At 42.1% G+C, this 14979-nt stretch overlaps 1 protein-coding gene across 5 annotated transcripts in view; it reads right to left on the bottom strand.

Annotated features, from left to right (window-relative positions):
- Nucleotides 1-14979, bottom strand: part of WDR59 (WD repeat domain 59) — an 85582-nt gene that overhangs the window by 18499 nt on the left and 52104 nt on the right. For all 5 annotated transcript variants that reach the window (XM_019941100.3, XM_073796808.1, XM_073796811.1 and 2 more), the window contains 4 exons: nucleotides 14677-14746; nucleotides 10608-10761; nucleotides 1333-1466; nucleotides 31-112 (listed from right to left, as the gene is read on the bottom strand). In XM_019941100.3, the coding sequence (XP_019796659.2) occupies nucleotides 31-112; nucleotides 1333-1466; nucleotides 10608-10761; nucleotides 14677-14746 (440 nt within the window). The remainder of the gene's footprint in view (nucleotides 1-30; nucleotides 113-1332; nucleotides 1467-10607; nucleotides 10762-14676; nucleotides 14747-14979) is intronic.

Genomic DNA, 14979 nt, shown 5'->3' with positions numbered 1-14979 from the left:
CAGATCTCCAACAAAAGGAATGGAAAATACCTGGACGAGATCCTTTCTTCCAACAAGCAAGGCAGAAGTGGCATTCTTCTGACATGTTTCTTGAATATCATTCACATTCAATCTGAAATTTAAGAAGAATTAAAAAGTTTCTTTCCAGTTGACTTCTAAATCAATTACTCCTGGTTTAACAAATAAAGTAAAAACTGCCTCTTTGGTTGTCACTCAAAATGTTTTATTTGTATTGGCCTTAAGCTCTCTTTCCACGTAACATGGAGAAAAAGCTTACCTACAGCAGATGTTACACTGTGAGTTCAGGCCTGGGGAAGGTGAAATTGCTTACCTCTTCGAAATCAGGAAAGGAGGCCAGATTCAAAGAACAATTTGCCAGCTAGCTTTTCTGGGGAGTTCCCCAGGCTTAAGGGTTGAATAAAAATTGATTTAGATATGTATAATGCTGACTGCAGTTTCTAACAAGGAGTAATGTGTTGTACATAAACAACAAAATAAATATTTTTTATTATGTGTTCAAGTTCAGGAAGAAGGGGAACCACAGGTCAGCAGCTTCTGTGTGCCTGTCACCCACCTCCCAGCTCCCTTCAACCGAAGTAGCTCTGCTTTTAAACTGTTTTACATATTAAGTACAGGAGGCAGAATCCTGAGACTGTGCCCAAGATTGCTGGCCCCTGCTGTACAGGCCTTGTATAAACCCTCCCTTTAAACGGGGTCAAGACCAGTCAATACTGATGACATATCACTCCTGTAATTGTCAAAAGGGAGATTCTCCTGGGTGGGCCTGACCTAATCAGATGAGACCTTAGAAAGACAGTGAAGCATCAGTGAGACACTTCTGCTGGGCTTGGAGAAGATGAAATTCCCTGAGTTCTCCGGCTGCAAGGAACTGAATTCTGCTAACAACCTGAATGAGTTTGGAAGAGGACCCTGAGCATTGGTTAAGACCACCACGCGGCTGACTTCGTAATTTCAGCCTGGGGAGACCAGAGCAAGGACCCAGGTAAGCCACGCCCAGACTCCTGACCCAGAGAAACTTTGAGATAATAAATGTGTGTTGTTTAAACGCTAGGTCTGTGGTAATTTGCTATGCAGCAGAAGAAAACTAATGCACTGGGCCCCTTCTAAAAAGGATTCCAGTATCTCAAAAACTAAAATAAACAGGGAGTTCCCCAGTGGCCTAGTGATTAGGATTCCAGGCTTTCAACTGCCTGGGTTCAATCCCTCGTCAGAGAACTGAGATCCTGCAAGGCACGGCCAAAAAATAAAATAAACGACTTTGATATTCATATCTAAGTGGGAAGCACGGCATAGTTGAAATTCTGAACTTACATGTATAGTTCTCCCAATGACTTGTGAACAGGAAGAAGGCAGGCAATATCCTGAATGATCACTTTCCCAGCAGCCTTGATTGGTCGATTCCCAGAGTCCGATCCCTCACGCTTACTTTTCCATCTCCTTGATTTCTGGGGGAAATGACAAGATATAACTAATGGGGACTTCGATGAATGGAAACCTACATTTGCAGAGCACACCATAGTTGGGTCATTGGTAATTTGCAGAGACCTTGCATTACATCATGCCCACAATTATATGAATCAGCATCTGTAGAAAATAAAAGGATGACAAAGGGCATTGAGCTCATGGCCCAGAATCCTAAGAGGAAAATAAGCACCTACTGCAGTGCTATATACATTCTGCAGGTGCTCAAAAACACCTGGAAGCCAGAATTTAAAAAAGAAAGAACAGCAAGTAAATAAGTTAGTAAAGACCACAAAAATGTGGGAGAAGAGCAACTTTTAAGGTTGGGTTCAGCCCTAGGTTCAAATTCTTGCTTGAAACTAATTAAAGTTTTTTTTTTCTTTCCTTTTCAGACAATTTAAATTGGATTTGTTGAAATTTAATTCAGACACAGCAGTGTGGGATCTGCAAACTTTCATCTATGGGAGGCAGACACAGAAACTGAGCAGCTCAAGAAAAGTTACCCTGTCTTCCCTAGCAGATTTGAATTATTTCTAAAAGTGATCATTTAGAATGTCAAAAATACCTGAGCAGAGGGACCTGGGTAATGGATGTGGAAGATCATAAGCAATTATCCTATTTCCCCAGAGCCTTCCCTACAAACGGCTACAGAGGAGCCTGTATGTGGGAAATGAGAGACGCCCTGGAAAATGAGAATTATGAGAGTGTAGCCCCATCTGGTATCTTCAAAATGACGACCAGCCAAGGGGGCAATATTCTATTTTACTTTATTGCCAGAAGTTAGAAAGGGGGTCGCCAAAGTGATTCATCTCAGGAGGGAAGTGACATATTTATTATTAACAAAGGAGGCAAAAGGAACCAGTGAAAGGGCCCTGTAATGTGGAGTCAGAAAACCAAGTCTTACTGGTCTTATTAACACATGCCCTGTCTCATTGCGATCCCAGGCACGTTCCTTTTTTGCGGTGAATTCAGGCTTGTGTCACTCTCTCTTTGCTCACTGGTAACTCTGGGCTCCTGATAAGCTCTGTGGTTCCAATCTCACAAGGTTAATCAGGGGACAATGAAAAGGTGAGATTGCAAAGTGTCAACTGAAAAAGTGCAATTTAAAAATCTGTAATTATTATAAATGTCCATAAACTCTCGGGCATGTAGAGTATATTATTATTTAGATGGTTCATAGATAAATTCGTTTTCCACCAGTGATTTTGATACAATCACTCTTCCATAAATCAGTCATGGTCTATATCCAGGCATTTCTTACCGTTCACGTCCCATCTAACGCCCAAAGTTGTTCAACGCACGTAACTTCCCATAGGATTAGTAAGCGGCATGGAACCTGCTAAACCCAGGACACCCGGACTCAGTGCATGGCAGGTAAATGTAGATGTTTAGCTAAAGTATTTGAATTGTTCAACATCGTTTGTAAATACATATGCTATCAATTTGGAATCTTAACCTATTTGGTCTTAGAAGCAGTTCAGTTACTATGTATCCATACACAAGTCATTATTCTGCAACACAAGAGGAAACTGCATCTATTCTTGGGGGCTAGTAGCCCTTCAATTCTCTGCTGGCCTTGGTTATTTTCTAAAGAAGAACTGTGATGTGGGTGCAAGTAAGGGGTGAGTGTGCTAACGAGAAAAACGGCCTGTCAGGATGGGCTGGAGCCAGGCCAGCGTTTACTGACATTAGACTGTGCTGTCACACGTGCCCTGAGCACTAGGACCAGTTTTACAGAGAGTAACTCAGCATACACCGACCCTGCAGTGATGGGACGGCACAACATGGTTAACTAGAACACGGAGGGCATCAGTCCATAAACTTACTTCACTGTGACTTTTATCCAGACCTCTGGAAGTTTAAGAATCCCGGGAAATGACATACCCACAAGGCCCCACATAATTCGTCATCTCCAATGACATTTAGGGTACTGGATTTTTTTTTAAAGGCAGAAAGAAAAGATCTACATTCAAAAGATTCCATCTGGAATCAAATAGGATCCATCTAATTGGGTCTTCCAGGTTTGTTGAAAGGCTTCTAAAACAGTTCCAGGCACTGACTCTGGCTCCTTATTACAAAGAGAAAATAAGAAGCCCTTCAACAATTGAGCAATTCACGACAGATCCGTTTAACTGAACAGTGGAAACCAATGGACACCTCGTGAGGGATGGGGTCTACAGCTTTCAGACCACACTGGAAACATCCACAGTTGCCTGACTTTTTAAGCAAACCCAATGAAAGCATAATATTAAGGCCCATGTGCCCAAAGTGGTTCATTTGCAAATAGACTAGTTCACGTCAGAATGTTTTTCCTAGCAGACTTGAAATATTTCTAAAAAGGATCATTTTCAGAATGTCAAAAATACTTGAGCAGAGGGACCTGGGTAATGGATGTAGAAGAAGATCATGAGCAATTATCCTATTTCCCCAGAGCCTTCTCTACAATGGCCAGAGAGGAGCCTGTATTTGGGAAATGAGAGACGCCCTGGACTTCACCAATGAGGATGTGAGCTTACTCAAGGCCACACTCCTAAGAGCTCAGCTTTGAACACAGGTTCTCAGGCTGCTAAGCCCATACTTGTTAACCTGCTTTTAAGAGTATGATTTTAAATTAAAAAGGGGGGAAAATTAAGTCCTGACTAAGTTACCTGTTAATATGTAAATAGTTTGATCCATATAAAAACAGATCCATTTCTGCATATACAGAGATCACCTGATTCCAGTGAGGGCTGTCCAATACACCACTGTCTACAATTACTCACTTCTGAAGTCACTTCTCTGCCAAGCGCTGCTGAGCCAGAGCAACGTGCAGACGCAAGCAGCTCCTGTGGCTACAGGGCTTAACACGCCAGGCTCAGGCCAAGGTGCTGTGTTCCAGGCCAGGCTCATGAGCCTGAACCTCGCGCCGTTTAACTTCCTTTTTGGATTTGTTAGGATTCGACACATTCAGAGAAAAGAAAACTCAGGGTCCCAAGAGACGTCTCAGGGCTCTTCTCCCATTTGCAGTCTTGGGTGACAGAGATTGGCAGAAACGGGCCTGTGTGAGTCATCAATAAGTCCTGGATGAAAATGTGAAGATAGTGGTCTGGGCAGCTTTCTGCAACTACCCTTCACAGAATTACAGAAGTCACTGTCTGTATTTCCTGGGACTTCCTTGTCAGCTTCTGGAGACACCAGGCTTCCAGGTGCTTCTCTGTTTGCTCTGTGCTGATGCACAGGTGGTGCTTTACGGACCTCGATAAGGTGCCTTAGAGCCTACAATAGGAGGAGATTCCCTAACACAGGATCACCCTCATGATAGCTGCCACCAAGAATCGAAGTGTGAAAGCAATTAAGGGACAGCTGTTTTTGTTCATTTAATCCAGCAAGGAATAACTATAAAACATTATAAAAAATCTTTAAGGGGGGGGTCACAAAATATTTTTTCTTCAAACTTGGAGGTTGATGGCTTTTAAACATGAACTATCTCCCCTTCAGGCTATGGAGGTCACTCAGTAAACCTGTCTCACGGCAAATTATTCTGGGGATTCAAATCCAACAAGGCTGCCTAAACAAAGATGTGGTAGATCTCAAATCAGGTGTCAGGGCCTAGGACCCAGGTGCTCCCTAAGAAGCACGGAGTGTTTCCTCTAGTGTTCTGGCAACAAAAATGGTTCATACCTCATCCACACCTTCCCAAGATTTCTTTGCCTTGGTATCTTGCTGGAGATTTTAGAATAACCTCTCTAGTCTGAGTACCTGTCAGGTGACGACAACCATGACACACCGGGATGAGGTGTGGCTGACCTTTCCAGGTGAGAAAAGGGCACAGGGGCCCCAAAGCCCCCTAAAACCTCCTGCATTGCTCCAGTCCCACTCTGACGGGCTTAAATGTGGATACGTTTCTGTGCAGTAAAATCGGTACCTCTGGGAGGTGAAGGACTCTGCACTTCTCTTAGGTCATCTCAATGCCCCATCGATAGAAAACACCCCTTCCCCACAGATTCCATGAGCAGGGATCGAGGGAGGAGAGACAAAGCAAGACAGACAAGTTATCACACAATGAGACTGGGATGCTCCTCTGAACAGACCAAGAAGGTGTTCATGGAATTACGGGAAACAGGACAGGGAGGATCGGGGTGGGGAGGGAGGGGCGGTGGGAGCGGGGAGGCACTGGTGCAGAGAGCACTGAATGACAACCAATAGCCAGCTTGCGACTGAACCACCAGTGTTACTGCTACAATCGGAGGCAACATCGATGGCAATAAATGGGTTAAATGTAAAAACAGCCCAAGAATAAGCCACCAACTGCTTCGCAGCAACCCCGTCGACAATGCATAATCATCAGCAGAGTGGGCAGTGAGTCAAAATGAGTTCCTCTTTAAATAGCAGCAGGAGCAGGGACTTCTGGAAAAATCCGTGGAAACGCAGCAGTTGGGTTGGTAGGACAGGCTTTCTGAGGAAAGATGGCCATGGAGGCAGCTCCACCCCCAGGTTGTTGGGCAGCAGTGGAACTTGCTAATCAAGGTTCCTGATTTCAACCGGTTTTTATATGAAAAGGTTATAGGACTATGCCCCTAATTTTTTTTTTTGTTTTTTACACCAAATGAAACGTACACAAAAGCCTCAAAGCTGCCTTGCACAGCCTGAGGTCACCATGGCACGACTGAAACACAAAGAGGGTGGGAGAGGAAGACAGAAGAGGAGAGAGTAAGCAAGAGAAAAGGAAGAGAAGATGTCCATTGCAGAGGTTTTATTGTCAATGCAAAATACTGATGGCAAGGAAAAAATTTGTTCCAGGAAATTCCCAAAGGATTAAAATCTAGCTTCGGTGTCATGCCAATGAAGCAGGTGGGCACCTCCCTCTTTGAACTCGAGCAAGACGATAAAAACGGAGACAAAATGGTAGAAGCCTCTTATATCTTCCTCTGCTGCCCCGCCATGCCAAAGGTAGGCTTTTGAAAGCTCTGTGAAATTATACAAATACTCCAAGTGAAATCAGGTGAGCTAAAGGCTTATCACTGGGGTTCTTTCCAAGAAATCCAGCATTCAGCTTCATTTTCAAAGAAGTCCATTCACAATCCTTAACGATATCAGTATTCACCCATTTGAAACTGATAGAACCAGGAGGCAGTCCTTGGTGCCTGACTCCCAAGAGTGAGAAATTGATTATGCTGGTCCTGAAAACCAGCCAGCCTGTCATTTCAGGTTCCTCAAAGCCAGGCAGGTGGCATTTTATTCTTGGGCCTTTGGGCAGAGACAGGATTAGTTAAGGAGAGCATTTGCACAGCGCACAGTACCGGGAAGTCGTTAATTGCTTGTATGGACCAACGTCGCCGGGCAGAGCGAGGAGACATCTGTGCGTGAAAACGTTACACCCACGAGGAGGGAAGAAAAACACCAAGAAAATTAAAAGGGAAAAAATATAGAATAAAATGAAAGCTTCCCATACATCTGATGGATTCAAAGGTACCATAATATACTGCAAAATTGGGATGGGAATGACTGAAAAATCTGAAACTCAGCACAGCAGTATTTAGATTCCCTCACCCCCCTCCCAACCCATCACACTCCATACACAGCTTCAATGCCGTTGTCCTTTAGTCGGAAACACATTTCAAGGTATCAGGAGGCTGACATCCACACAGCTCTGACAGAGGAACTACGACGGAGATTTGTGGTTCTCTTACAAGAATTAAGATCGTAAGAAACAGGTGGAGGGACTTCCCTGGCGGTCCAGAGGTTAAGACTCCACGCTTCCAATGCAGGGGATGCGGGTTCCATCCCTGGTCGGGAACTAGGATCCCTCATGCTGCGCTAAGACCCACACAGGCCAGCGCAGCCAAAAAAAAAGGAAACAGGTGGAGAACTCTGCTTCCCCTTCAAAAGCATACGTATGTGCGAGAAGCTTCTCATTCCTAAAAAGGAAGAAGTTCCTCAAGAGATTCAACACCGAATTGTTTTTGGTGTATGGCTGGGGGGGGTGGGGCACGCCAGGGAAACTGAAGTCTTGACCTTGGGACTGCAGGACCATCCTCAGAGTGGTGCCACGAGGAAGTGAGAGCCTGAGAGAACTGAAGGGTGATGCTCCCCAGGGCTCTTGCTAACCACGGGAGCATCAGTGTGAAACTGGGAGCATACAACACTGTTTCGCAAAATCAGAAATTACTCTATTAACTTCAAGGCCTCCTCAGTTATTTACATTAAAGCTATTTTAGTGATGTCAACTGAAGTGAATGTGGGAAGCTGCAAAAATTTTTAAATGTTTACAGGGCAATGCCTGATGTTTATCTTAAGTCCTGGGCCTTCTGATTTACCCTAAGAATAAACAATATTTCATCAGCTATTAACAGATGGTCCAGTTACCAAATGAATGTTAGCATCTCTCTGTGCTTTCTAACTTCTTATATGAAATTTAATGGTTTTATTAATTTATTTTTACATCTCTCACATTTAAAAAAATTTTAAGAGCAAACACTGGAATTCCATCTGGAGAACCTCTGGGTGATATAACAAGATGACCTAAGTAGGGCAGGGTAAAAACACAAAAACAAGAAAAATGAGTATTAGTCCCCAGTGGCTCTAGGAAGATATTTCTGCAATCTCCAAAATACTCTATAATTCTTTCATTGTTATACTTTAATGCAGTTATATTCTTTTCCTTTCTTCTTACTCATTTAAAGCTCTCAGGGGTAGAGATCTGAACAAGAATAAAAGTATGCAGGAGAAAAAAAAAAAAGTCTGCAGGAGATAAAATTTGGGCTGAAAATGAAGACTTAAGCACAGAGAAATTTAGTACACTGGAATCGTTTCCAGGACAAAAGTAATAAAAGTGATATTATTTGACATTTGAAACTAGACACCCAGGAATCAGAAAATACTTCTCGAGGGATAAAACTGTTATCGTGTCCTCTGTGAGGAAAATAAGATGGCCATATTTCATTCCTGTAATTCCTTCCCCATGCCGTATGTAAATGGGATGGACGTGAACAAGCTTCAAGGAGAGTTTACAAGTTTATTTTAGATTCATCACAAAATAACTGACTGACCAGTTATTGATAACTGATTTTAACTTCTTACTAGGCTGAACCATGTGAAACTTTTTCTTAAGGTCAAAAATGCTCAAATATCAGCAGTTTCATATGATTTAACCTAATAATTACTATGTGTCATACATTAAAATGTGCCTCCCTCTCCCAGGGCTTCTAGGGTTCTTGGAATAGTCTATGTCTTGGAACAGTCTATTTCCTGTGATTGCTAATTGACTGAATTATAGACCTACGATTTGTGAACTTTTCTGCACATAGGCTATACACCAATACAAAAGTTTCATATGAAATTATAATAAAACTACCTCCCCCCCACCTTATTCACTCACTGTCTGAAATACAATTCAGAGACCACTTACTATGTCATTCTAGGGGACTACAATGGCCTGTTTTCTGGGGAGAAGCAGCACACTGGGAATCACCCCAAAGTGAAATATCACAATCCTTCCTCCACGCCCCAGCATATCCTGTCTGATAAGAGCTAATTATCTATGTGCCTTTGTTCCCTCTTCATGATTACAGTGTGTTTGTCGTAAAAGAGAGTCCAGACCATCAAAAATATAAATGTAGGCCTTACAAAGGCTTCTGCATTAGGAGAGGCTCCTTCTTGGAACTGGAGTTATTTTGATGAAACACGACCTTTACACACTATCACAGGGTCAAAAGTGCAAGTCCCAGCTATGCTGCCCAATCTGAACCCAAGCATGAGAAGCACGGGGCATGATGCAAAGGGGAATTCAGAACTGCCTCTTTGACTAACAGGTCTCCTCAACCTGGCCCTGGTGCTAAAGAAAATTCCCACATTTATTCAACCTTGAGTTTGTTTAGCTACTACATCAATAATAAAATGCCTTAGTTCCAACCAGTTTATCAAAGCTTCTCACCAGTTACTCGCTAGCTTGCAGAAAAAGAAAAAAAAAATTTTTTTTTGAATGTAAAGGACTTGGGAAGATAAAAGTGTTCTAAGAAGTTCTGTGACAGGTGCAGGACAGGGCGGGGTGGGGGGAGGCAGCGGTGGGGTGGAGAACTCCGTCAGAGATGCAAAGAAAGGGACTATGGAGCTGGCCAGAGAGGCAACCAAAAAATCATTTTCCCTGTTTGACTGAAGGTTTTGCCCAAGACTGGTCATGCCTCAAGCATCAGTTCCTGCCACTCATTTGTCACATACAACCCTAAGACCTGACAAAGTCAGCGACAGCCAACATCATGCAAACCAGGAAGGTTAGACACTACACTGTAATCAAAGTGAAGACACCTCCAACACCTGCTGGAAATTGGGGTTTTATTTTAAATAACTCAATTTTTAACAAAAAAACAAATTTTAATTATAGTCAATCCATCATTTCTCAATTAGTGGGAGAGCAACAAAGAATTCCTAAGGACTGAGTTTGTGAGTAGCTCAGTGGTAACCAGTTAATACATCATGTCAGTTAAAAGACAGTTTAAGCCAATCTCAACCTGATAACACAGAAAGTTCTCAGAATCATTCCCACGCTCTGCCGATATTCTCTACACTGTCGTCACCAAAGGCTTCTGACAGCTTAATAGCTACTGTAGGGACGATGAGTTCCTTAAGAACCCAGGAACAGAAGGACAGTTTCAGGTGATTTTTGTATAAACCGGTCCATTCAAATGGGTACTTCGGTGCAGACTTTGTGAAAGTATAAAACCTCTTAGAGGTCAACTTGAAAACTTCCCACAACTATGAAGTTCCAAATATATCAGGATCCCAAGCCTTCTGAAGCATCCCTTAATTTGGTGACAAATATCAGAATACCCAGGAAGACCTGAAGCTACATGATTCTATCTCAGAGGATGGGAATCGACTTCATGTATGGGGATCACAGGACAGGGTTAAAGGGGAGGGAAGAGTACGGATTACAACAACCAACCACCCCTCCCCCTCCTATATAATTTACAGTAGTTAAAAACCAACCGAAAGGAACAAAGCAACGGTCTTTCTCTAACACACTAGGTATGAAAGGGAAAGACCCCAGGGGGATCACTAATTTAGCTGCTGTGCGTGGCAGGCAGGGAGGCCAAGGACAAGAATCTGGGGAAGGGATAAGAATCAAAGGCCGTGGATCAGCCGCTTACCCGCTCCTTGTAGTAGAAGGAGCTGATGGAGACCTGCTCCTTCTCACTGCGCGTGGGGCTCCCGCTGTACAAACGGAGGTTCCCAGGGGCCTCTGTGCGGATCTTCATGGGCGCAATCAAGCCAGTATGATAGGCAGACAAAGCTGACAGAGACCTGTGGTTGAAAAGGCACGATGAACCGTAGTGGCTTGGATCTTTCCATAGTTCTAAGTGATGCCATTCTCAGCGCTTGATGAAATCAGGAGAAAAAGATGGATAAAACGGGGAAAAAAATGGAAACTCCAAAAAGGAATCAAAGAGCACTTTTAGAACTGAAAAATGCTTTATCTGCAGAAGCGGAGAATGTTTCTATGACTATATACATAGAAAATTCAAAGGAGTCTATAAATTACTGAAACTAATAAGTGAATTTAGATACAAGGTCAATCTACAATAATCTACTGTATTTCTATATATTAAAAACAAACATTTGAAAAATAATAAAATTGCATTTACGATAGCATCAAAACACATGCAATACCGGGCTTCCCTGGTGGCGCAGTGGTTGAGAGTCCGCCTGCCGATGCAGGGGACACGGGTTCGTGCCCCGGTCTGGGAAGATCCCACATGCCGCAGAGCGGCTGGGCCCATGAGCCATGGCCGCTGAGCCTGCGCGTCCGGAGCCTGTGCTCCGCAACGGGAGAGGCCACAACACTGAGAGGCCCGCGTACCACACACACACACACACAAAAAAAAAACACATGCAATACCTAGGAACACATTAAAAAAAAAAGTGCATGGAAAATACAAAATATTGCTGAGAGAAATTAAAGACTCAAAACAATAGAGAAATACACCATGTTAATAGACTAGAAGATTCCAGATTGTTAAGGTGTCAATTTTCTCCAAGTTGATCTATAGAATCAACACAACTCCAATCAAAATATGAGCAGGCTTTTTTCTGTAGGAACCAGTAAGCTGATTTCTATTTTTACAGAAATGCAAAAGATCTAGAGTAGCCAACACAATCCTGAATGAGAATAATAAAGTTAGAGGACTTAACATTACCAGATTTGAAGACTTACTATATAAACCTACATTAACAGTGTACTGTTGGCATAAGGAGAGACCAATAAACCAAAGAAAAAAATAGAGTCCAGAAACAGATCCAAAACATACGGTCAATTGATTTTCAACAAAGGTATCAATGCAAATTCAATAAAAGCAAAATCTTTTCCATAAATAGTGCTATATATATAACAACTATATATCTCTACATAAGGAATTTACATCTGTAAATTTTTAAGAGAAAACACAGAATATTTTCATGACCTTGGGATAGGCAGAGATTATTTTTAGACAGGACACAGAAGCACTAACCCTAACACTTAAAAAGGATAAACTGAACTGCATCAAAATTAAAAACTGCTGAAAACTGAAAATCATTAAAGAGGGACAAAGATAAGCCATAGATTAGGAGAAAATCAATACATACACCCAGCAAAGAATTTGCAATAAGAATTGATGAAGAACTACCACAAATAGATAATAAGAAACACAGTCTAAAAAAAACTGGACAAAATACTAGAACAGGCAAATCACCAAAGAAGATATTCAAGTGGTCAATTAGCACACAAAAGCTGTTCACCATCATTAGTCACCACCATGGAAGCACAAATTAAAGCACAATGAGATAATACTACACACCCACCACAATGGCTAAAGCTGAAAAGACTAAAAACACCAAGTTTTGGAGAGGATGTGGAGCAGCCAGAACTCTGAAATGTTGCTGGAAGAGTGTAACACGGCATAACCACGGGGACAGACTTTTTGGCAATTCTAATAAAATTAAACATGCACGTATCCTATGACCCAGGGATTCTACTCCTTGGGTAGAGAAATTAATACACATGTCCATAAAAAGACTTGTATGAAATTTAAAAAAAAAAGACTTGTATGTGTAGGTCTACATATAATAAAATAAAAACTGGAAATAATCCAAATGTCCATCAACAGGAGTATGAATAAGCAAATTATATTATTTTCATACCATGGAACTACTGATCCATGCAACCACGTGGATCAATTTCAAAAACGTTAAGTTGAGCAAAACATGCCAGACATAAAATAGGACATGCTGGATGATTCTATTTAGATGAAGTTCAAGCACAGGCAAAGTAAACTTCAATGATGGAAGCAGAAGAATCATTTCCTCTGGGTAAAGGGACCAGGGAACTTTTGGGAGTGAGGACAAGGCTCTGTATCCTGATCTGGGTGCTGGTCATCAAGGTACGGACTTCACATTTGTGTACCCTAAATTATACCTCAATACAATACTGTTAGTAAGAAAAATGTTCTAATAGGAACACTTTCCCACTGACCCAAAGTCCAGACACAGATATCTGTTGTTTCCTTTTAAGAGTAGGTGATTGGGGGCTTCCCTGGTGGCGCAGTGGTTAAGAATCTGCCTGCCAATGCAGGGGTCACAGGTTCGAGCCCTGCTCCGGGAAGATCCCACATGCCGCGGAGCAACTAAGCCCGTGCGCCACAACTACTGAGCCTGCGCTCTAGAGCCCACAAGCCACAACTACTGAGCCCATGTGCCACAACTACTGAGCCCGTGTGCCACAACTACTGAAGCCTGCGCACCTAGAGCCCGTGCTCTACAACAAGAGAAGCCACCACAGTGAGAAGCCCACGCAGCGCAATGAAGAGTAGCCCCTGCTCGCCGCAACTAGAGAAAGCCTGCATGCAGTAACAAAGACCCAACTCAGCCAAAAACATAAAATTAAAAAAAAAAAAAAAAAAGAGTAGGTGATTGTTTTCTAATCCAACCTTTCACATAAGGAATCTAGTGTAATGTAGGGTGTTCTCTGGCATTTAACTCCCACTTCTTGTAGGGTCAAGTTCTCATCTGCTTGGGTTACTGCAGAAACTGGCAAACTCCCAGGACAGCCGTAGCACCTGCTCGTGAACTTGGTGCAATGTCTTTTCTTTCTTGTTAGCTTAGCTATTCATTATTAAGTATGCTAACTATATCATATACAGTATAACCAGGTGTTTGTAGCAGGAGGGTTTCCAAGTTATCCTGGTCATCACACTGCAGAACCAGAAGTCTACAGCATAATATTTAGGTTTAAAAAACCACTAATATGGCGAAGGTTGTAAAGGTGTGGGGACAGGGGTATATGTACTCTGCACTCAATTTTGCTATGAACCCAAAATTGCTCTAAAAGATAAAGTGTATTAATTAAGAAAAAAATTTACAATATGATCCAGTCATTCAGTTCCTAGGTATATATCCAAGAAAAATGAAAAAATATATATCCACACAAAATTTGCACAGAATGTTCATAGCAGCATTATTCATAATGGCCAAAAAGTGGAAACAGTCCCAATGTCCAATGACTGATGTATGAATAAATAAAACATGGTATATACATGTAATGGAATATTATTTGGCAATAAGAAGAAATGAAGTACTGATACATGCTACAACATGTATGATCCTTGAAAATATACTAAGTGAAAGACGTCAGTTACAAAAGAACACACATACAATTCCATTTATATGAACTGTCCAGAACAGGCACATTTATAGACAGAAGGTAGATCAGTGTTTGCCCAGGGCTGGAGGAATGGGGGACTTAGGGACTGGGGTGACCCTTAAGGGATTCAAAGTTTCTTTTTGGGATAATGCAAAGGTTCTAGAATTGACTCTAGTGATGGCTGCACATACACTACATGTGTGTGGTAATGTTAGAAGTGGCCTATTAGTGTTACAGGACTATAGATTATCTCTTGCTATTACTCTAGTTTTATTTAATATTCAGATAATACTTGAGCGATAGGGGAAGAGCACATTAAAAAAGAATTTGCCTTGTTTTGACAACAGTTTTTATCAAGCAACTCCTAGTAGTAACTTTACAGTAGAAATCTCAGCTTGGGTGAAATTCAATGAACCATCATCTTTTGGGAGTTAATCTTATAATGAGTGATAACTAACACAAATTGTCCAAAGACAAATTCCCAGATGTCTGCCTATTTCTGGCCCATGAATGTAGCGTACACCTGCATCTCCCAGACTCACCTCGGAGTAGGCTCAGTCGGAGACACCGCTCGGTGCATCGTCATGGGCCTTGTGAAATACACCAGGTACCCTGTCAAAGGAGACATCACACGTGCACATCAAGGTCAATGAGCTGGTCACGGGAAATCCTAAGAAAGCACTGGTCCATCTTTTGTCTACCTCAATATACCTGAAGGATAAGACATAGTATCCTAAGCTACACAGGCTCACCAACGGCAGCCGTACTTAATAAAAACAAAGATAAGAATCTCCAGGATTCAGGAGAGATGGGATACATGTGGTTTGGAAAAAGTCTTCACAGGT

This window comes from Tursiops truncatus, chromosome 19, assembly GCF_011762595.2.
Source record: "Tursiops truncatus isolate mTurTru1 chromosome 19, mTurTru1.mat.Y, whole genome shotgun sequence".
In the NCBI taxonomy this organism is placed as follows: Eukaryota; Metazoa; Chordata; class Mammalia; order Artiodactyla; family Delphinidae; genus Tursiops; species Tursiops truncatus.
Note: the sequence above shows the minus strand (reverse complement) of the source record. Positions and strands in the feature narration are given on the sequence as shown.